The sequence below is a fragment of the Microchirus variegatus genome, assembly GCF_963457635.1.
Source record: "Microchirus variegatus genome assembly, chromosome: 11".
NCBI lineage: Eukaryota > Metazoa > Chordata > Actinopteri > Pleuronectiformes > Soleidae > Microchirus > Microchirus variegatus.
In genome coordinates, this window is record NC_139812.1 from 19,784,077 (window position 1) to 19,807,299 (window position 23,223).

Consider the following 23,223-nt stretch of genomic DNA (forward strand, 5'->3'; position numbering starts at 1 on the left):
TGTAGCAGCCACTGTGTGTGTCTGTTTGATATGCTCTCACTGTTGGATGAGGATCGGGGGCGTCAGGGATTTCTTTTAGCACTATAATTCAACACTTTAATACTGGAATGTCTTTTCTGTATTTCAACTGATTAGGCAACAGATGTGAACAGTACGGTGGCCCAGAGGTGTCAGGCCAAATACAAACGGAAGTCAACATCCGTTACCGTTCACTTCCGTTGTGGCTTTTGTATTTGTGTTGTGGCGTTTGTATTTGGCCTGACACCTCTGGGCCACCGTAGAACAGTATGTCCGACCAGTTTTGCTTTGCATTTTCTGTTTGATCCATATTCATTTTCTGCGTACACTCTCACACTCTACGGTCAATTTAGAGCGCCATATTGCATCTTTTTGGACTTTGAGAGGAAAAGCCACGCTCACACGGGGAGAACATGCAAGCTCCATGCAGAAAGTCCCCTGTTTTCCGACTGGGTCGCGAACCCTGGTCTTCTGGCTGCAAAGTCAAGAGCGCTGACCACTACACCAACCATGTGGAAGAACATCCATCCATCCATCCATCCATTATCTACTGCTTTATCCTCGCGGGGGGTGCTGTGCCTATCTCAGCTGACATTGGGCGATAGCGATGCATCACAGGGCCACATATAGAGACAAACAACCATTCACTCACACTCTCACACCTACGGTCAATTTAGAGTGACCAATTCACCTAATCCCCATATCGCATGTTTTTGGACTGTGGGAGGAAGCCGGAGAACCTGGAGAAAACCCACGCACACACGGGGAGAACATGCAAACTCCTTGCACAAAAGGCCCTTGTTCCGAAGTTGTTCCAAACGGGGCTCGAATCCAGGAACCTGGGTCTTCTTGCTGCAAAGGCAAGAGTGGTGGAAGAACATAATTCTTGTTATTTACTTGATTGATGATTATGATATTTCAGAGGAATTCTGTGTTTACGTGGACTTCTCTCTGCTGTGCCAACTGTCGAGCTGTTGATGATGAATCAGATGCTTTCCATGATGTCAGTCGTCTGTCAGTCGGCAACCCCTTATCGCTTCAGATGTTTGCCAGTCTTAATGATTCTTCCCCGAGCAGCAGCGGCAAATTCATCTTTCACCTTTTAAGTGAAATATCTCAACATGCACACAAGTGTGAACAGATTGATAATAGAGTTGCTGGGAGGATGAATTATGTATCTTTCCAGGTTTATAATGACTAATTGCAAAAAGTATGTAGAAAAAATCATATTCCTGTATACAAACACTTTCTCTGAGTGTGCGCTTGTGCATGTGTGTGTGTGAGAGACAGAGAGAGATGGAGGGAATGAGACATTATGACAGTGAGGGATAAGTGCAGGTAAATTGCTTAGCGGTCAGTGCAGGACCCATTTATGTCCAAGCACAAACATTCCCCCCCCTCTTTCACAGGCACTGCCATACACCCTTGTTGTAATTGCCCTTCAATAGATCGACAAGCTAATGGACAATGCAGTGTGTGTGTGCGTGTGTGTGAGAGAGAGAGAGAGAGAGAGAGAGAGAGAGAGAGAGAGAGAGAGAGAGAGAGAGAGAGAGAGATTGTGTGCATCAGGTATAACTCATGTTGTAGGGACCAAAACTGTTCAGAAAGTCACTTTATGGGGACTAAAAGCAAGTTTTCATGACATTGTAACCTCTGACAGTCGTCTACATCAGTGCCTTGACTTATTATTGTCTTATTAATGTAGACGCCTATAAGCCTTCTTTTTTAAGAATAAGCTCTTTTCAAGGTGAAGTAAGTAGTTTATAGTGACATCTAGAGGAGAGGCTGAAATTTACAACAGCGAACTGCTCCTCTGCTCACCCCCTCCCTTCCCTGAGCAATACGGTATCCTCAGCCGGTCAAATGTCGTCCTCGTCGCCTTTCTCGCCTCGCGTCACGTTCTAATGGCTAATAGCGTGCTAGGTGCATGTTCACACAGACTGTCACCGCAAAAACTGATCATGATAGTTATTTCACATAGCCGTTTCGAGATGGGGTTAGCAGGGAACATATTTACATTTGCAGGCCACTCCAATTTTTATACCTCAGACTTCCTGCTCCGTCAGTGGAGGCGGGATTTCCGCTACAAGTAAAGCGACGCTTGATTTGTTCTCTCGCGTTTGTCCTTACAGGCTCCGGTAGAAACATGGCGTGTTATTTTACATGACTTTTTGAAACACTACGAAAATGAAACAAAAACTATTATACAACGACTAGACAATGCAGGAGCACATAGTATGTATAAAATAGTGGATTTTGGGTCATATAAACCCATAAATACTACACAGTGTCCCTTTAAGTTGTTTTTTTTTTCATCCCACTTACGTGCCCAACACGTCTCTACACGCACAGTTTAAACGGCGACACGCTCACAGTACAGTATGCGATGTAGATTCTATCAGGACAGCGATGCTGTGTGTGTTCAAACTTCATCGACAGTCATGAATCTGCAGGGAGGGTGGAGGAGACATGTCCTCGTTGCCCTTGACTTTCTCTCTCTAGCCCCACTGATAATAGGTAGGCAGCTTGAGGATGAGTTCTGGGGACACGGGAGGATCAGACGGGATATTTATTACACAACTCCTCTATCGTATCTTTCTCTCTACATCTCTGTCTTTCCCTATTTGTCTCTCACCCCCCTCCCTTCTTCTTTCGCTGTCGGTCTTTGCAGACCTTTTTTTTTCCTGGATCCCCTTTCGTTATTTTGATTATGACAGTATGTGTGTGTGTGTGTGTGTGTGTGTAAAAGAGAGAGAGAGAGCGAGGCTGGCAGGTGCTTTGTGGATAACAAGACAGCATTAGTTGAGGTTCTTCCTCTGACACATGTCTGCAGGAAGATGATAACATTGAGAATAAACTACTGGATTCACACACACACACACAGGTGTCCTTGAAAAAATATCCCTTTTTAGAGTTCGAGTCATTTGCATGATCATAGCTTACAGCTCATGACTGAAGACCTTTTCCCGAATGCAGTTTTTACTCGTTCCGTTCCAGTGTTCTGGGGTTTCTGTTTAAAAAAGAAAATGATTCAGCAGTTTGAAGGAACACGACTGATTATTTGATGCAATATTTGGCTTTGGATTTGATGGAATCAAAGCAGCAGCAACATCCCCCAAGCAAATCACACACTGGGTTATCATTTAGAAATGATGGCTTTAAAGCAAATTCAGAAGGAATCTTAAATAATCCTGATTGTAGAGAGCGTCAGTGGGTAAAATCAGTCCCAGAAGCCCAACAATACGAACTGCAAAGCATCTGTGAAAGTATCTGAAGTGATTCCTTGCTTCATTGAGGCTAAACTATTTATAGGAACACAGAGTGACGTTTTATTTACCGTTTGTTTAGTCATTTTGGATATTTAACCCTTTAACACGACACGTTTGCACAAGTGCACGTTGCATCACTGTAGTTACGCGGCATTTTGTGCTATCAGAACAATTCCATCAGTTTCTGAAAGCTGAAAAGTTGCCCGTCAAAGCCAACATTGGTTGGTTATTACAGTAATTTCACTCGGGCTGTTTCAGGAAGCTGGAGTATCAGCGTCTTTGTCGCCATTTCTTGCACATTGAGACTCAAAATATGTTTTTGTAAATATGTTCTATACTGTTGCAAAAGAACACATGCAAAATCTTTTGGTCATGTACAACTGCAGTGTTCTTCTAAATAAACCTTTTTGTTTATCTTCATTTCAAATTGTTAAAACTGTATTTTAACATGCAGAAAACTGCAAATAACTGCCAGATATTGGAAGTTATTCTCACTCACAGGACATTTTCTGGCCCTTTTATGGTTGAAATCAGCAAAAATTCTTTCACTGTGGTGCCTACCATGGTCATTGGCAGGGCCGTTTCTAGCTGTTTGGGGGCCCTATGCGAGATACTGTTTGGGGGCCCCTTTTTTTTTTTCAAACTCGAGGTAGAGATTCTTAACTTTTTCATCTATTCTGTGATGATGCAGTAGTTTGTTACATTTTAAGAGGAAAGCAGGCTCGAGTACATTCACAAATGCAACAGATACAGTATGTTCTTCTTCATATAGCAAGAAACGGCTCTGGTCATTGGTCAGGGTGAAGATAACACCAAGTAGCTGCTACAGTACACGTGTCATCATTGACAAGCATAATGTAGATGAAGAATGTTGTGTTTTCCAAGGATTTTGGAGCAACTGTGCCAAGTTGTTTTTATGACGTGCTTACGGTGATTAGAAACACCCATTTTGGTGTAATTACAGCTGCAGTTAAATAGTGGTTGAATGATTTGTGAGGAGGAGTGTGCTCGGTAGAAAGTGAAGCGGAGTTTGTTTGTATTCTGACAGCAGCAGTGTTACTCATGCACGTTTGGCTGTGAGCAAACTAAGAGCCAAGGAGCTGAAACGTTGCACAGAGCGACCATGTTGCAAACACTGTGCGTTTTTCTTCACCCCAGGACAAAAAAAAAAAAGGAGAAGCTTGCACAGGCATTTGATGATGATGATAGCATTTCAGTTCATTGAAACATACTGCAGCCTATAGCACCACAATATCTTTAATAATTTAGATTCGCACACCAAATCTAAATAAGGACACAGGATGTGGTCTGTATTTGTGAAAGGTGATATAGCGCAAAAGTGTTGTTTTTGTTGTCGTTGCTGTATGCGAAGAGAGGCATTTTTGACTGTAGCCTATAATAATGTATTTTCTCTGGTAGTAAATCAATTTGTGACGACTTACTGACGTTTCCTTTAAAGAAAAAAAAAAAACATGATTCAAAACCAGCCAATCCAAATCCAGAAAAACAGATTCAAGCAGCGTCATCCTCAGTGTCATCTGACACCAAACTCCTCACCAAAGAGAAGCAGCTTCAACCGTTTGGGATGAGTTAGTGTGACGTACAGTGTGAGTCCCGTAACTGACATAAAAGTTAAAATAGCCAGTGATGAGGAAAAGAGTTCACCCTCTCTGCTCATTCTCAGTGCAAAGAAACAATCGATTTTTGCAGCACTCAATCCAGCAATTTGCATAACTAACATGTAGATAAAACAAAAAATTAATTTAAAAGAAGAGAATTCAGAGAGTGCAAATATCCGCCAAGGTTGTTCTGTTTCTGTAGCCAGATCACCATCAAAATCTGTCTTCTGAAGCCGTGAACTACGTCAAAATGCATTGTTTACTTTTTGAATTACGCTGCTCACAAACAAACAGTGAAGGCAATTAGACTTTGTGACGTTTAATGCATAAGTGGTGGAAAATGGCTTTCAGAAATGTCCGAGCCTGTCAAATAAACAAGATAAAGATTTGTATTTTAATGCGTATAAGAGGCTGCATATTTATGTACGTTCACTTTTTCCCAATCACTACAGCTTCTAGTTGCTCACTTAATAATGTTGAATGAAAATCTGGGTAAAGTTTCATTCGTCTTGTTGATTAAAAACTGCCGCCTGCTCACTCCTCCATCACTCTCTCTCGGCCTCTCTCTAAAACATTTATGTGAGTGGCTTTTATTTTTACAGCAACAGAGGAAGGCTTTAGGCTGCTGGACGTCAGTTTGATCTTCATTTACATTTACTGGATACAAATAAAGATTAGGGATAATATTCCTGTGGCTCCTGCTTCAGGATCGTATCGTCTTTTTGTTGCAGTGTTGTTATTTTGCTGTTTGCCTTCGGTCAACAGTTGCTTGGACAATAATTCCCTCTTTAGACTGTTGTGGGTCTTTTTAGCAACAAATATTTCACCAGCTGAAACCAGACATTTGGACAGATGACAGTCGAACCCTGTCGGCTGCTTGGAATTGTTTTTTAATCGACCTATTCAGGATGTTTACCTGACTCGGCTCCCGGCAGCAAACAGCAGATCAGTGTGTTTATGATGCGATGGAAATAAGTTTAGGGAATTGTGGTGAGCACAACAAACAGATGGTGTAAAAAAAAATTTTTTTAAAGGCATGAAAGCAGAGTGCTAAAAATAAAGGTTCACGTAAAAGAGCTTTAATGCTGTTTTGGTCTCGTGATCCTTCATTACTCTCCCACTGGTCGCCCGTGTCTCTGGAGCTGAATTTAAATGAAGGTCAATAACAAAGACAATACCTTGAGGTGAACAGCACTGTTGCATGTGGTGTTTGTAATCTTACCCCACACTGCCCTCTTCAGGTGGAAAGGTTAATTGCTGCAATGATGAGAGCCATGCTGCCATTAATATAAACTGTAACGCTTAGGGTTTTTGATCAATCGGTGATCGACTATATGACCAATTAGGTGTTTGATTAACTATCCTATTGGAAAAATTTGAATAAAAAAAACGGGAGGTGTTTTTAAAGTGTACTTCACACACGTTCATGTTTTCCCATGCACTGCCTCAAGAGGTATTGCCTCATACTGAAGCACCTACACTGTATTATTTAGAGACCAAAACAATGAATCTGAATTTCATTGTACAGTTTCCTACCCCCAAAAAAAAAAACCCAAAAGGCAAATCCTCTCGTTCTCCTGAAAGTCGAACACAGCCATTAGCAGCTCTCTGTTGTTTGTCCTGAAAGGACTCGGTGCCACAAGAATAAATCTGTGTGTTTCTTTTGTCCCACATCGCAGTATTAAAAATATCCTCAATGGCTAATGATCTATGCAAATGGTGATCTTCAGTCTCGTATCTAATTGGAAGCACACCAGCCAATTTTGAGCACCATTTGTCAATGACCTCCTCTGTGTCTTCGCCACTACACACACACACACACACAAAGAGCGAGAGACACACACACACACACACCCCTCTGTGAGACATTTTAATCAGTTTGGAGAGGAATAATTGCCCAGGTAGACGTCTAAATATGGAGGTATTTCAATTACTTTGTGTGTCTGGCTTAAGGCAAAATATGTCTCACAGAGACTAATCAACTAAACCTGATTAACCTAACATTATATTATAATATAATTGTGTGTGTGTGTGTGCACGTGTGTTTATTTTACCTTTTGATAGTCTTATTGTTCATATTTTTCAAATAAAGGACTATCTTATCTTACCTCATCTTAGATTATACGCCACTTTATATGCTGCCTGTGAACACGTGTGGCAAACATAATCCTCTGTGGTTCATCTGTGATTTTTGTCACACGCAAAACACCCTTTGAAAGTGGCGAGCGGAGGTCAGGGGAGAAGAGGTAGCATCTGAGAAAGTTTCAGAGCTCTTTGGTATGCTCTCCACCGGTCAGCCATGCAGTTTCACTCTGCAGTGTCCAGCCTTGGGCACAGACCACGCAACGTCCATGCGTTATATCTGATTTGCATTGAAGTGCATGCAGTTATGGGTTGTGTTCTTGTTTTATTTTATTTAACTTTTACATCCAGAAATGGTCCCCAGTGTTACAAAGTTGGTGATTAAGTGCTGTAAATAATCGATAAATAGTTTGAAAGATGCTTGAAGGGTTCATTTTAAGTGTGCTAATGTTACAGCTCTGGGGAGAGAGGTCTGTGGCTACTGAATGGATTGGAAACATACACTTTAAAGCTCACATAGAGTGGTCCTGTTGCACATATATGTTAGTTATGGAGGTCTACTTACATACATGAACCTGTTTTTATGGTCAAAAACCTCCTAGTTGCTGTAAACGAGCCACGAGAAATCCTCTTTTCTGACGCTGTTCCTGAGCCGCGATATTTCAGACTGAACTCTCACACCCAGAAGACAGAGTCTTGTGATTGGCCAGTACTATTCAGCACATCAGCTCTCAGAAGCGCAGCTCCCCCCTCTGGAAAGGTGGATGCACTGCTCCTCATTATCAAAACATTGTTTTAATAATGTTTAAAAATATCTTCTTCACGACTCCCCGCCGCAGTCCTTTTTATGACTTTGACCCGGAGTCAGAAGACACTGTCGCTCGTGAAACACCTCCACAACGGACGTTATTCTTCTTCTGCGGTTCAATGTACGCAACCGGATGTGCCCGGACTAGTGCCCAGAGCAGGATGATCTGCTGTTCCAGAGAACCGGTGTTTTTACGTAACCGGACCAGGTTTTTTCAGAGATCTCGCTGAGCCCGAGATTACACTACAACAGTGTTCTCAGCAGTGGCTGAACTGTTTGTTTAGAACCTTCAGGGCTTCTTAAACAAGGTTATGACGCAGATACACGCTAAAAAACAACGTTAATTGGACTAGACTTCCGGTCTAGGTCCGCTTTAAAATCATTAAGATGTTTCCCAACGACTTTGAAGAGAGAGCACATCGTGGTTTCACAGATGTCATGATGCCATGTCATTTTTGACTCAATCTGTGCAGTATAATCTAAAAATTTAGAAAAAGTAAGTTCATACATTATTCCTGTGGCCTCGATCTTACATGTCTATCATGTTATATCCCAGATACTGTGATTCATTGGGTGAGAGATGTGACAGAAAGCTCCGACCAGCCTTAATCTTCCCCACTTTCATCTTTTCATTCAACTGCAAACTGGGTTTGAGGATTTATGGAGCTGAATTTATCACCGCGTTCACAAATTTATGTTGCTTGTTTCATGCTAGTAATATAATATAATGCTTGATGCAGATTAGAAATGTCTACGAGCGGCAAAGTACTTCATATTTAAATCCGAATTTTTCTCTAATTTATCTCAGGATTCATCATCATTAAGCCCTCCTCCAAATAATCTGCGATGATTTCGCGTCTTTAGTCTTAAGTCGACTCTCTCGCGTTAAATGACAGTGATCGATTGCGTACCTTGAGTGGCCATGGTCTATTTTCTGACTTCAAACATGAACTCGGTCTGCGACCTCAAAAAAATCATTGCTGTTGTCATCTTGTGTACCAAAGAACATAAGTCTGTTTCTGATTGAGTGCAGGTTATTTAGTCTCACAAGGCTGCTCTAAGATGCATGCTCCCTGAGGCGATATGGTAGCTCTAGGTCTCATTTTGACTCTGAGAATCATTAATCACACCACAGACACATCAAGCCCTCTGTAGACCTCTCTGTCTCCACCCAGGTTCTCATATCCCCTCCACTTTGTATCCTGGTTTTGTTCTGTCTATCGCTGAGTCGACCTGCTCCCCAGCACTGCGGGAAAGACACATACATATGTAAAACGTACAGTGTGAAGCCTCTGAAGTGGTCGGGATTTTTAAACATTCCCTGATCTCCTCCGTTGTCTGTTTCGGCGAGCAACACTCACATCCAGATTTTGACAACACAAGGTAAAGTTGGACACGGAGGGAAGAAGACTTGCGAAGATGACGGAGGACTTTGAAGACGAGCAGTGTCACTTTCTGCTTTCAAAGCTGAGCAGTTCCTTTCAAGTTCCTTTTCCCTACGCCAAATTGAGAGACGATACTTTTTGTCAAGAAAGGCTAGAAATTGTCTCGGCAGGTTCCTGAGTGAACACACAAGCTGTTGGTGTAGCTGTTAAAAAGCAGCAGAGTCTGCAGAGGAAAAAAAGAGTTTGCTGTGGTTGGATGACTCAGTGATTCATGAGACCACTGTTTCTTTCCCATTTTCTTTCCTTTTCACAATGACCATGAGCCTGACCTAAGAATTTTCTGTATTTTGAGTGGTGACAGTTTGGAAAAATTGGATTTTTGTAACAGTGGTTCTTAATAGTCATGGAGAGCACAGACAAATACTGATTTATACAAAAACACTTACATATGTTCCTCTGGCGGGGAGGAAAACATTTTTTTGTATTAAATGACTTTTTACTTTTCTGATTTCTTCCAGTAGTGAGTCCCAATCTCATTCCGGTATTGTGTGTATCACAAATTAAGAATCAGTGCAGCTCACTGCAGGAAGTCATTAGAGGCCTCGTTTTTGTACAGTAAAGCTAAGTTCCTCTGTCACCACATTAATGAATGACTCATGGATAGTGGAAACACTTTTCATGACATTATTATTACTAATGTGACTCATATCTGGCTGGCTGGTACACTAATACACTCACATAGTGGTGGTTGGATTGGGACTGGATTTGAAGATTCAATTCAGTTGTGTTCGTATTGCGCCAAATCACACACACACATCACATGTGTCAAACTGAAGGCCCCGGGGGGCCATATGTGGCCCGCCACGTCATTTTATGTATTTAAAAATCTGTGTTAAAATAGGTCCATGTAGCTTTTAAAGCGTGCGTTGACCATAAACTACATTTCCCACAATGCGATTTGCGTTACCCGCAAAGTGATCGCAGATCACGGTGTATCATTGTATATGCATCATGCGACAAGTGAAATTTAATAAGTAATAAATACAGAAAGTTATTTATCAATATGTTACGGAGTAGTTACCTTTAGTTTACTTTAACTATTATATTTGGCTACATTTAGTTACATTAATTCTGTACGACAGTTACATCTGGCCCTTTGAGGGTAACCATTATGCTGATGTGGCCCTCGGTGAAAACCCCTGACTTACATTATCTCAAGGCACTGTACATGGTATCTATTATATTATATATTAGAGAGAAGAGAAGCCACAACAGTTCACACAAACACAGTCGAAGGATGTCAAAAACGGAAATATGTCAAAAAATGTGCAGCATCTGCCTCGACCGGTTGGGGTGAAAGGGAAAAATGGGGACAGAAAGGGAGAAGAGAAAGTGAAAAGAAGGATGTGAGGTAGAGACAGAAGAGAGAGACCAGATACAAGTTGATGATCAAGTGTGTTACATCAGTGCATCTACTGTATGGTTTGGGTTTAAAAAGGCGACATCCTCATCAGTACACTCTGTGACACCAGTGGCCATGAACCTTTGTTTTATTATATCCTTGAAGGGCCCTCAGAACGTCGTCTGACGTGAGAAGATAGTGAGGAGGATGCTACTCGCTGCTGGTTTCCACATGTTCACACTGGGGAGAGTCTTTGTCAAGGTTGTAAAGTGCAATACTATCAGACCTGACTGGCCGAGGTTGTGTGTGTTTTCAGCGGCAGCACAGGGCGAGGGCAAGTGGTGCCAAGAACAATTAATCCCATCAAACTGCTGAACGACGGGGTTTTTTGAAGCGCGCCGCAATTTGCTTACAAATCGTTTCAGTTTCGGCACTTTTTTATGTTTTCAGTCATACTCATTGAAACTCTCAAGCTTTTCCAGTACAATTGTGCTGCTGCTGCTGCTGCTGTTGCTGTTGCTGTTGCCTCTATCCGTGTTGACATACAATTAATCACTTCCTGTGTGCAGCACGAGATGTAAACACCGGTATATTGAGAAGTGCTGGAAAGGTTGTGTGTGGAGATGAAATGGCCTAATTAGCATTGATCGTAAACTCATTAGACGTCGGTCTGAATGTAACATTATTTTGTATTTTCAAACATTACGCTCAACAGTTTTAACTTCAGCACATAGATTAGAAATGTGAATGGATAGGTGTGAGAAAAAGCACTGCATGTGGAGATGACACTATATTATGAACGAGTGTTTAAATGGCAAAACTTTAGTATAAAGCAGTGGTTCTCAAACCCTTTAAAGGTGCCATATGTAAGAATGTGGCCAAAAACGGTTACTACATTCAATTGCAAAATACCAAGGTCTTTTAGGTTTCGTTTTCTAACGTAACCGGCAACCCATGGTTGCTCGGCAGCTGAGACTCTGCTGACTGCAATGATTGGTAGACGGCAGTAGGTGGCGCCACATGCCACATGATTTGCAGTCTGTAAAATACATTTTTTAATGCAAATATTTTGGCTGTACTGTTGATGTTGGTGAGTTCAGTTTGTTATATGAACATTATTCCTGAGTCTCTGTGACATATTAGGAGGATTTTATGGCCAGTTGCTTTAGATTTATTACATAACGCACCTTTAGAGAAGACATTGAGCTCTCGATCGCGTACCCTCGTATACACAGTAGACCAGTATTTCAGATTTACCACCAGAGGAGCCTTGCCTACCACTTGTGTTACACGTACCACAGATTGCAAACCATGGGTGTAAAGCATATTTGAGTTGTCACCAAAACTAGAAAACCTGGTATAAATACAGACCAAAGGTGGTTTAATACGATTATCAGGCACATATACACATACAAATACACAGGTTAGTAATAAACTGTTGCCTGTTGCACCATGAATAGCTCGCAGAAACAGTCGTTTCTTAACTAACTCTAACCAGCACTAGCGCTAATCTCGTGGGCAAAATGTGATGTTTCATTACACCACACTGACAAATACTTTGTCCTTCAGTTTTTGTTTTTGTTGTGCTACATCAGAGGACGGAAACAAAGCACACTCTCTCTCACAAATTCTTCATGACATTGTCTCTGAATGTGATCTTGTCAAAACTGCATGTTTCCAAACATCCACACCAAACTAAACTAAGTATATGTTCACAGACTGTAAACAATTAAAATTAAGAGGCATAAACATCTTTTTGGCTTTGTTTTTTTTAACTAAATCCCTACGGTTAAAGGCTCAAACCCCTAATGATAGCACTTCTCCATGTCACATTTCAAAAACAAAACACGTGTTGAGCACAGAGGATCGTCACGATAATTATACATTTTGGCTTTGCTGTCTGTGGTAGAAAGTTAATGTGCCAGATGTGACATCAGTCCATCCCATCTAAATCTAAAAAAAAAAAAATGCCATCTGCACTGGGTTGCACTAATCTGAATATATATATACACATAGCCATATTTCACCTTCAGGCTGTGCCTGTTTATGTGTGGACTTTATGCTCAGGGAGACTGTCACATCTGTGCTCTTGTGTCCCAGTGTCGCTCCTCCCATCCACAAATCTTTTCCTCTTAATTTTGTCCATTATTCAGTTCCTGCGACTCCCCTGGTTGCTGTTATTTCCCCCCTTTCCACCCATCTATCCATTAAATCATGCTCCTCCTTTTTCCATCTCCCTCTCTCTATCCCCCAATTTACCTCCTAATTAAAAGTCTTTAATATGTTTCCCCTTTTCTCCTCCTCCCTCCCCGACTTCCATTTCTCATCTCTCTCATCTTACCTCCCTTCATTCAGTCCCATCACTGACCCAATTAAGTATGGGGAGGGACACAGGGGGGAGGATACTGATGGAGGTATGGTGAAGAGAAGAGGAAGAGGGAGGACAGGCACGGAGAAAATAGAGGCGTTTAAGAGGCAATAGCCTCAAAAGCAGAGAGAGAGAGAGTAAGAAAACGTCATCAGAGCTGCTGGAGCATACACAGTGAAGTGTCCAAACTTCACCTGGAACTTAAACAACCTATTACAGCCTTGAGGGTGACGGGGGGTGGAGCAGCGAGTCGACATTTCTGCCGTCACGTACTTACCTCTCTGGGTGAAGAAATGAGAGGAATAACAATCTACCTTCAGTGAAGAAAAGCGGGGTGGGGTGTCTGCTGAGTTAGGATGGGCGAATGCCGGCACATAGAGGGAGACTGAGAGGAGAGACCGGAGCGACGAAAGACGGCGTATTCCTGTTTGGAGCTGGAGGGGAGGGGGGCTAACGTGGTTGCCCCCGGGCAAGAGAAAGATCTTTGTGGACAGAAACGGGGAGAGGAAGCAGGGAAAGGATGCATCTGTTCTTCCAGGAGAAGTGGGAAGTGGAGGGGCTGCAGACTGTGGGCATCCTGCTGGTGGTCTGCAGCTCCCTCAAACTGATGCACTTTCTGGGGCTTATCGACATTTCTGTGACAGGTAAGAGAAACGGTGTGGAGGCAATGGAGAGGCACTGAGTGATGGTGACTCTGGTGAGAGGGACATTAGGGGAGGAACACGCAGCTGGTATACAGGCTATCTACATTTGTGTGTGTGTGTGTGTCTAATGTGTCATTAAGGGCTAAATGGTCTATTATGTTTATAGTCCTGTGTGTGTGTGTGTCTCTGTCTGTAAATGTAATGTTTTGTCTGACACTGAAATGCTCGTGTTGCTGCATTTTAGGAGACTCACAACTTCTAAACTTGTATGTGAAGGGGAAAAAAAACATATCTGAAACACGTGATGCATACAAATATAGTCTTCGTTTGTCAATATTGAACTTATTATGAACTTCCAGTGGCACAGACCAGGAGCCTCACCAGCTTCTTTATGCTCCATTCAGCATTGTGAATCTGCATTGCCATCATGTTAATGACAGAGATCCCCATGATTGGCTATTTGGCTCCAGCCAATCAGAAGACAAGAACACACACACAGAAAGCAAACATCAGTGTGTTCATATGAACTGCATTCCATAACTTCTGTGTTTAAATTCAAAGCCATAGAGCCAGTGTCTGTGTGAGGACAAACTGCTGGTCATGAAATCACCAAAAAGAATCTGATCTCCCATTTTGAGGTGTTGGAAATGGAAGTTTCACATGTTTACCTGTAACCAGGCACCTAATGGACGACCCCAGCCGTCAATCAAACTGGAGACTAGCAATAAAGATCAACTCTGTAACTGTAACTCATGTTATAAATCAAATGGGAAGTAGGCTTATTTTACCGTAGGCCTCCATTCAAATTGAGTTGTTCTTTTTTAGTTTCCTTTGTCTCCTGTGAGTCTTTCAACTTTATGGAAATGCAATTTTTAAATATCTGGGGCACCGTTGACAACAGGAAGAGATGAAGGACTATAGATCATAGTGCCAGGCCTCATTTCAGAACACAGACAATTAAAGAACCAACTGCAGCAGCAGGAAGTTCTCAGTTGATGCCTGATATTTATTTATATTTATGAAATTCACTCTTATGTCCGGAGAGTCTGTGACCACAGCTGATAGGGTCAGCTCTGAGCTGTAACTATGCATATTGATTGCTTTCACTTCGGTTGAGGGATTCATTTGGTTCTTTGTGGTTAAAAAGTTTGCCAAACATTTGTTGCCATCACGATAGAAATCAAAGCTGCTTTGAATGTTGTTGAGTTGTGATGGTTTGTCAGGGTGCCCTGGGGAAATCTCTTGAACTCTAATTGCACAAACATTGGATAAGAGTGTCATAACGCGGCACAATAGCTGATGAATACAGAGTGGATTCTTTTTTTCTTTTTTTTCCCCTCCTCTGTCTAATGAGAAATAGACAGATTTTACTCTTCCAACTACTCAGGGCAAAATGAAAGAATTTCTGGTCTCATTGTCAGTAACACTCCAAAAAAAACACAACATTTTACTTCAAGGGCTTGAGAACAAATTGATTGTAAGTTACTTGAACAACACAGAGAACACAGTAACATATGCTTGTTTTCAGCAAAAGGTATTCAATTATTGTGAGGTACACCTGCCTTATTAAGCACTATACATCTGTCTTATTTCTATTTTATTAGTCAACTCGAAGCAGTCAGAGCTTAGTATTAATAGAAAACAGATGGACGGATTATTTGAGGGCATGCTTTTATCAAATAGAGGGTCCTTAAAGAGATGAGCTCGTGGGCTTGTGCTTATTTAAAACCAGGTTATTCCCTCTGAGATGAAATATCTCCATTCCAAGGGGGACTTGCTCTGAGACAGGCAGCCCGGTGCACATTACTCAAGCACATCACAACAAGCAAGACATTTCATCACCAACAAAAGACATAAATAAAGAGAAGAAAACAAGTTCAGATGGAGAGACTTGAGAGAAAGAGAAAGAGGGGGAGGGAGAGGCAGAAGGTGAAAAACAAGCATTGACGGTTCTTTCAAGTATTTCCAGCACCGTGTTCCAGTGCACATCGTTGTTGTTTTTGTTTTTTTACCCACCTCTTTACAAGCCTTTCAGAACAATCAGCACATTACATTATATTTAGTTAGAGTTGTCAAGTTTGTGATGACTCGCCACGTCGCCTCCAAACATACTCACTGACCACAGTGTGACCCTCATCCACACTCATTACACAAGTTCATTAAATTGACATTTAACTACACTTGAATGTTTCCAAGTAGTTTTATTTTTATTTTGGTAATTTTTACTTGGTCTTATATTAATAATGATGTGTTTCTTTATCTTGAGTTACCATGATGATGGAAGGCTTCGTCCTGCTTTGTTCAGTCTTGACTATAGTTGGTTTTCATTACCTCTTTACTGATTGGTCTCTGGTTGGGTTTAGGGTAGATTAATATCATGTGAAATCATGGCCCACAACCTCCTTGTTCAGTGTTTTACGGTTGACCACGTGTTACTAAGGTAACTAAATCTAAGTGATTTTGCTATAAATATTTCTTTATTGCGAAGTATATATGTAATTCCACATCAAAGCACTTTGAAATTCTGTGACATATCATCATGGATATGCAATTTGGACCGGCCCGCGGCCCATTAACCCATAAATATTGAATGTATTATTAAAAAAACACCAAAAATATATAGTGTTGCCTATTTCTGGCACTTTGCGACACCTTTTTGGCAAATACTAGCACAGCTGTAATTGTACGCAGCGTACGTATGTACCAGAATATTTTGCACTACGAGCCAACTGTAGCAGTTGTAGTTGAATATTATTGGTACTGTTACTTATATTTCTGCAAAAATAGCCTATTGTGGCCATCGCACCTTAATGTTGTTTATATTGTTACCTCTAATTTTGTTGACATGATAATGTCCAAACACACAGATTGTGACTGTACCACCCAAAATGTAGGTGGTACTGTAACTGTAACCTTTTTGCACTATACGCAAATTGCATTGTACCTGACTGTTGGTGGTTTTGTTACTTACCTTTTTTGCACAAAACTAGCAGCTATTTCAATAAATAAGTGCTAAATAATGTATAACATTGTGTATCTATTTGTATCCCTTTACTGTACATGCAACATGAAATAGTAGTACAGGGGTTGACCGGCCCACTGGCTGGACAGCCTTCAGAAAAGCTGGCTCTCCGGATATTTTAGTTGAATAGCCCTGTAATACACCCATTACATTTACCTTAAATACTGGTGGGACGTATGGTTATTCATATATATATAAATACAGTATATATTGTGTCTGTACAGTGTTTAAAATGTTAGGAGTGTTTTGGTTTTTGGTTGCTACTTCTGCAGCTCACACTTGCAATCCAAAAATATTTGCCGTTTCTTTGTGTGTTGAGCAAAACCATGAATACCAATGAATCTCTGAAATAAATAATTATCAACATAAATAAATTATTAACTCAATTTCACTTCAGGGTAATTTAGTAGCTGCTCTGGAGGGTTGTTTTTTTTTGTTTTTTTTTGTTTCAAATCCGCCCTTTTTCCTCCAGATGGAGTTATGGCATTACTAATTACGTAATTAGTCTCCCGTGTCTTACTTATATTAATCAGATTAACGTTTTGCACCTTTGACTGATGGTCAAAGTATTTTTCATTTATTATTTGATCAGCTGTTATGGGACCTAATGGAAGAATAAATGATAATGTCCAAACACACAGAGAGAGAGAGAGCGAGACCCTGAGGCTGGAGCCTGGACCTCTGCTTAGCAGCTGGATGTATTAATCTGGATCTATTGGACAATGTGTTCAGCGTGTTCTGGCTCTAAATGACGCCAGAGCCTGTGAGGTCAGGAGGGCCGAGTCCCTGAGGCTCCACGGCGCGGAGACACATGATTGTGAGTGGAGGTACCGTGGTTGTATTGGTTTTCACGTGGTCATGGCCTTCATCCCTCAGACCGCTGGGGTCCTGCTGAAAGGGGTTGAGGGGACTGTTCCCATGGAAACTAAGAGGCAGGAGTGAGTATGTGGGTCCGTGGTTGTGTGTTGTGTGTTTTACTTCTCCTGAATGCTTTTCATTATTGTTCTGTAAACAACAACAGGCATCGTGAAGCTCATCTTGCGCTGTGATGTTAGGCGCGCTGGGCTCGGTCGCGGGGGGTATTTGTCAAATATGAATACATATAAAAATACCGGGGGGGAAGTGAAACGATGTTCTTGTTTCAGCAGATTGAAAATTCCAACTGTTGATATTTGACTTGTGCTCTGGTTTACTGACTGTGCTGCAACACGAGGGCCAGTCTGATGTGGGGGAAACTTTGTGTTTCCAGGGCTCATGCTGTGCTGCGGTTATGTGTTAATATCGACTGTTGTGGTCTCCCATTTCTAAACCAGGTCAGCAGGCAATTACCAATTTGCCCAAACGGCATGATTCGGTCTGTTGCATGTTTTTTTTTTGGTTTTGAAGGCATGTGGGCATGTGTGTGTGTTTGTGTGTGTGTGTGTGTGTGTGTGTGTGTGTGTGTGTGTGTGTGTGTGTGTGTGTGTGTGTGTGTGTGTGTGTGTGTGTGTGTGTGTGTGTGTGTGTGTGTGTGTGTGCTCTTGTACTTGCGGCATACTGAGGACCAGTGAGGGTTTTTAACCAACAAAGTGAGGTCATTTTTACAGAGTGAGGACATTTTGGACGGTCCTCACTTTGTTTTCATTGAAATAACTTCCTTAGGTTGCTATAACATGCTATACTCAATTTGTCAAAAAAAAAATAATCAAATTTTGGACCAAAAATTTTGGGTAAAATTTTGGACCAACAATTTTGGGTAAAATTTTGGACCAAATTTTTTTTGTCAAATTTTGGACCAAATTTTTTTTGTCAAATTTTGGAGCAACATTTTTTTCAAATTTTGGGTCAAAATTTCCTCTTTTTTTTTTTCTTTTTTTCAAATTTTGGATGACATAGTATAGTAGGACGTTTCTGTCAAATTTTGGACCAAAAATATTTGGTCAAATTTTTTTTTTCATTTTGGTCTTAGTATGATATTTTTGTAAAAAAATTTGACCCAGAAAAAAAAAAAAAAAAATCGAAACAGTTTTCCAGCCCTTTTTGCTCTAGGGCTCCACCTGCAGTACATTTTAAGGTACTGCAACCAGTAGTTCTATATAGATGTCATTCATGAAGTAGATATTTGTAATTGTGTTGATTTATAAAGTGGAAATGCTGGTCCTCAGTATGCAGCAAGTACAAGAATGTGTGTGTGTGTGTGTGTGTGTGTGTGTGTGTGTGTGTGTGTGTGTGTGTGTGTGTGTGTACGACTCAAACTGGTTGTGTGTGTGTCTAACCTTTGTGCTATGGTTGGCGATTGCAGGTAATCCTTCCACCAGCCAAAGCAAAAAAACCATAAAGCAGCGATTCCTCAAGTTGCTGCCGTGCTGCAAACCGCCGGCCACCCCCTCAATCAGTCAAAGCAAGTGCTCCTTCACTCTCTACACCTGATATCTTCTCTCTTTCAGTGACACTTGTGTGGACGCCGTTGAGTGCACGCGTCTGCTGGAGCGTTCAGCGCACGTACGCGTACGCGTCACGAACCCACGTAGATGCACTCGGCCCCCGCAAGCTCTGAACCGCTGGTGTTTCTGTGGGTCAGGCTGGTGTTGTTATGTTTGTGATTTAAAAAAAAACCAAACATATTGGGTTATCGTGTGTGAGAAGTTAATATGAGATGGATCTAAAGGGTGTGAGAAGCTATAACGTATGACATGAAGGCTGTGAGATTAGGTTTTGGAGAAACAGATGTTCTTAGAATGCGATGAGTATCATCTCTTAGTGGCCCTTGCTCTTCTTAGAGTACCATTTTTATTATTAATGTTAAACCTCTTTTCTCAATTCCTCGGGACAGGACTCCTCCAGTGTCTGCACAATGCTTGGACTTGTCACTTCAGACATTTTATAGAGCTTTTACACACCGTGATTTGCCATCTGAATATAAAATAGCTTGTGCTGGAACTCAGATGTGTGGACATTTCTTAGCCTGATGGATGATTATACTAGGGATGTGCGTATCGATCCGCGAATATCGATACTTCCGATCTGGGGGGTATGTTTTTTAGAATCGATCTTTACATCAAAATATCAATTCCAAGTCCACTTTTGCAAGAAATATTAATACTTTTATGACACAGACTCTCTAATCAGTTTTATAGAAGTAAAAACTGTGGTCAATATTTGTGTCAGATATGGAACTACTTTTCCTTCCGGCTTCCACTTCCTGTCTGACTTGGCCACGCTCGGCAGCTCGCACCTCACAACCCACACACGCCAGCAGCCGTCCATCAGTCAGTCAGAGGCAGCGGTAGGAAACAAGCACAGGATGGCAGAGAGAAAGAGGAGCATCGTCTGGACACATTTCACAGCAGTAAGCTCGAATGAAGCGACCTGTGATTTGTGCTCAAAGTGTCTCAGGTATTGTGGTAATACCCCAAATCTCCACACATTTTCCAAGGTAGGAGAGTTAGTGAGCCAGAGAAGAAACGGACTCAAGGGGGATCATGTCAACATTCTGGGAAATGAGAGACAATGTAGAATGTGACCTTTGTTGTCGGTCAGGTTATATAATCTGAAGACCACGCTGTCTGGTCCAAAAGAATTATATTGTCTTAGATTATCTTTAAAGGTGCGTTATGTAATAAATCTAAAGCAACTGTTCATAAAATCCTCCTAATATGTCACAGAGACTCAGGAATAATGTTCATATAACAAACTGAACTCACCAACAACAACAGTACAGACAAAATATTTGCATTAAAAAAAATATTTAGCAGACTGCAAATCATGTTTATAGTTTTGAAATCTGTTTAGGCATGTGGCGCCACCTACCGCCGTCTACCAATCATTGCAGTTAGTAGAGTCTCAGCCGCAGAGCAACCACGGGTTGCCAGTTACGTTAGAAAACGAAACCTAAAAGACCTCGGTATTTTGAATTTGAATGTAGTAACCGTTTTTGGCCACATTCTTACATATGGCACCTTTAACTGCTCTGATTAAAGAGAAAACAATGTCTGATATTTGGCAGCGTGTTAAATTCTTATACAGAGGTATGAAATACATGTTTCATAATCACATTCACAAGTTTTCATTGTAAAAGTCATCATTTTCATATACACATGTAGGACATCTAGTATCTAGTATCGGTATCGGGATACTAGCCTTGGTATCACCTGGTATTGGTTCGAAAGGGAAAATAGTGGTATCGCACATCCCGAGGTTATACATAGAAAATCACTCTTATGTCACTCTTTTTTGTCAGTGATTACAGTAAAAAAAGTAATATGTTTTTATTGCTCTATGTATTACATATAAAACTTCGCTCATCGTCAGTTTGATGGCTTCGGTAAAATAAGTCGGTCCCGTCAGGGCCGTAACCTGAGCGGTTTTGAGTGGGTGTGAGCGATGATAAATGCTAACTTAACGCCGGTCTCTCCCTCACACAGACAGCGTGGAAGATGATTTCGAGTTGTCCACCGTGTGCCATCGCCCAGAGAGCATGGACAAACTGCAGGAGCAGACTAAGTTCACCAAGAAGGAGCTGCAAGTCCTTTACCGGGGCTTCAAAAATGTAGGTCTGGCTGACGTGAAATAGACACACACGTGTAATCATTATTCACGTTAAGTTACCATGCTGTCTTATGTGTAATCAGTGCTGTGGAAAGTAATGGGGGTTTCCTTCATCTCCACGTCTGTTATCCCAGGAGTGTCCGAGCGGCGTGGTGAACGAGGAGAACTTTAAGAACATTTACTCCCAGTTCTTTCCTCAGGGAGGTGAGTCGTCACCGAGGAATCTGCAGCTCTGCTCGTTTACAATGAAAGCATGAATAAATTTTGTCCTTCATTTGATTCCGTAGAAGTGCGCGTGTAGCTCGTTTTGTCACCGCACTGCAACTAACGCACTTAGCACGTTATAAATGTGTTCTGCTGAACGGTGAGTGCACTGCAAAAAAAAAAAGGCCATTTTTCATTCTGTGATGCGTTATTGAACCACAATTATTTTGCACAGCGAGGCTGTATTTATCTTGCTGTTAAACTTGGTTCTTCGTAGATTTTGGTGCAGGTTATTTACAGTGAGTCTCTTTCCTTGCAGATTCAAGTATGTATGCACATTTCCTGTTTGAAGCCTTTGACACTAACAAGAATGGCTCCGTTAGTTTTGAGGTGAGCTTGGCTCTTGTGTCCCAAGTATGTGCTGCAGTGAAATTTCTGTATTCCTTCAAAACTCCTGCCCACAGAGATTAGCGTTGTGATGAAGATTGGAGTTATTTTTAAAAAAAAGCGTGTTTCAAAATTAAAGTAAAACCAAACACAGTGCCATTGTTCTCTCTCTCCCCCGTGTCTCTCTCTCTATTCCAGGACTTTGTATTTGGCCTGTCCATCATTTTGAGAGGAACAATTAATGACCGGCTAAACTGGGCGTTCAACCTCTATGACCTGAACAAGGATGGCTGTATCACCAAAGAGGTAACACACACACGCACACACATGCACACACACATCACACTGCACTTACTGAGGACAATGAAGAAATGTCCTCATTTAGGGTTTTATCAACGTCTTATTACGTAAGTAGAAACTGTCCTCTGGGATCACTGAATATGCAAAGTTTTATTTTGAAATTTCTGCACCAGCCATGTGGTCTACTTACATACATGAACTTGTTTGTATGGTCAAAAACCTCCTAGTTGCTGTAAACGAGCCGATAGAAATCTCTCCTTACTGACGCTGTCCTCAGCCACGGTGTTTCAGACTGTGTTGTGATTGGCCAGCCAGCGTAGAGCCTTCCAAAATGTCTTGTGATTGGCCAATACCCGGAAGTGAGATATTTAGCACACCAGCTCTCAGAAGCACAGCTCCCCCCTCTGGAACGGTGGATGCACTGCTACTCATTATCAAAACAGTGTTTTAAAACAATGTTTAAAAATAGCTTCTTTACGACTCCCCGCCTCAGTCCCTTTTATGACTTTGACCCAGAGTCAGAAGACACTGTCGCTCGTGAAACACCTCCACAACGGACATTATTCTTCTTCTGCGGTTCAATGTACGCAACCGGATGTGCCCGGACTAGTGCCCGGACCAGGACGATCTGCTGTTCAGGAGAACCGCTGTTTACGTAACCGGACCGGGTTTTTTCAGAGATCTCGCTGAGCCCGAGATTACAATAAAACACAGCGTTCTCAGCAATGGCTGAACTGTTTGTTTCGAAACTTCAGGGCTTCTTAAACAAGGTAATGACACAGATACACACTAAAAACAGCGTTAATTGGGACTTCCGGTCTAGGTCCGCTTTAAAAAAGCAACAGTATCTCAAATAATCACTTGAAACAGCCAAGGTGTGCAGAGGACCATCTTTTAACATGACAAATCTTGAATTAAAATAGGTACTCAGTGTACCTAATAAACTGACCAGTGCATGTACAGCCTTTTACTGTCAAAATAAATGTAATAAAATTAAATTAAAGCAGCCTGTGCCTCATTTTGTACTTGAAAACTAACACTTTCTTCCTTTGTCCTGTGCTTGACTCTGCAGGAGATGTTGGACATCATGAGGTCCATCTATGACATGATGGGGAATTACACATACCCAACAATGCAGGACGATGCCCCGAAAGATCACGTGGATAGCTTCTTCCAGGTTTATCTCCT

At 41.5% G+C, this 23,223-nt stretch overlaps 1 protein-coding gene across 6 annotated transcripts in view; it reads left to right on the plus strand.

Annotated features, from left to right (window-relative positions):
* Window positions 1-23,223, plus strand: part of LOC310934154 (A-type potassium channel modulatory protein KCNIP2-like) — a gene marked incomplete at both ends in the record, with an annotated part of 134,078 nt that overhangs the window by 110,531 nt on the left and 324 nt on the right. For 2 of the 6 annotated variants that reach the window (XM_083897814.1, XM_083897813.1), the window contains 6 exons: window positions 18,899-19,001; window positions 21,025-21,145; window positions 21,279-21,348; window positions 21,668-21,738; window positions 21,934-22,041; window positions 23,108-23,212. In XM_083897814.1, the coding sequence (XP_083753940.1) occupies window positions 18,899-19,001; window positions 21,025-21,145; window positions 21,279-21,348; window positions 21,668-21,738; window positions 21,934-22,041; window positions 23,108-23,212 (578 nt within the window). Of the gene's footprint in view, window positions 1-13,471; window positions 13,596-18,898; window positions 19,002-21,020; window positions 21,146-21,278; window positions 21,349-21,667; window positions 21,739-21,933; window positions 22,042-23,107; window positions 23,213-23,223 lie in introns of those variants that run through there. The other 4 variants (XM_083897817.1, XM_083897816.1, XM_083897812.1 and 1 more) reach the window with 3 other exon arrangements.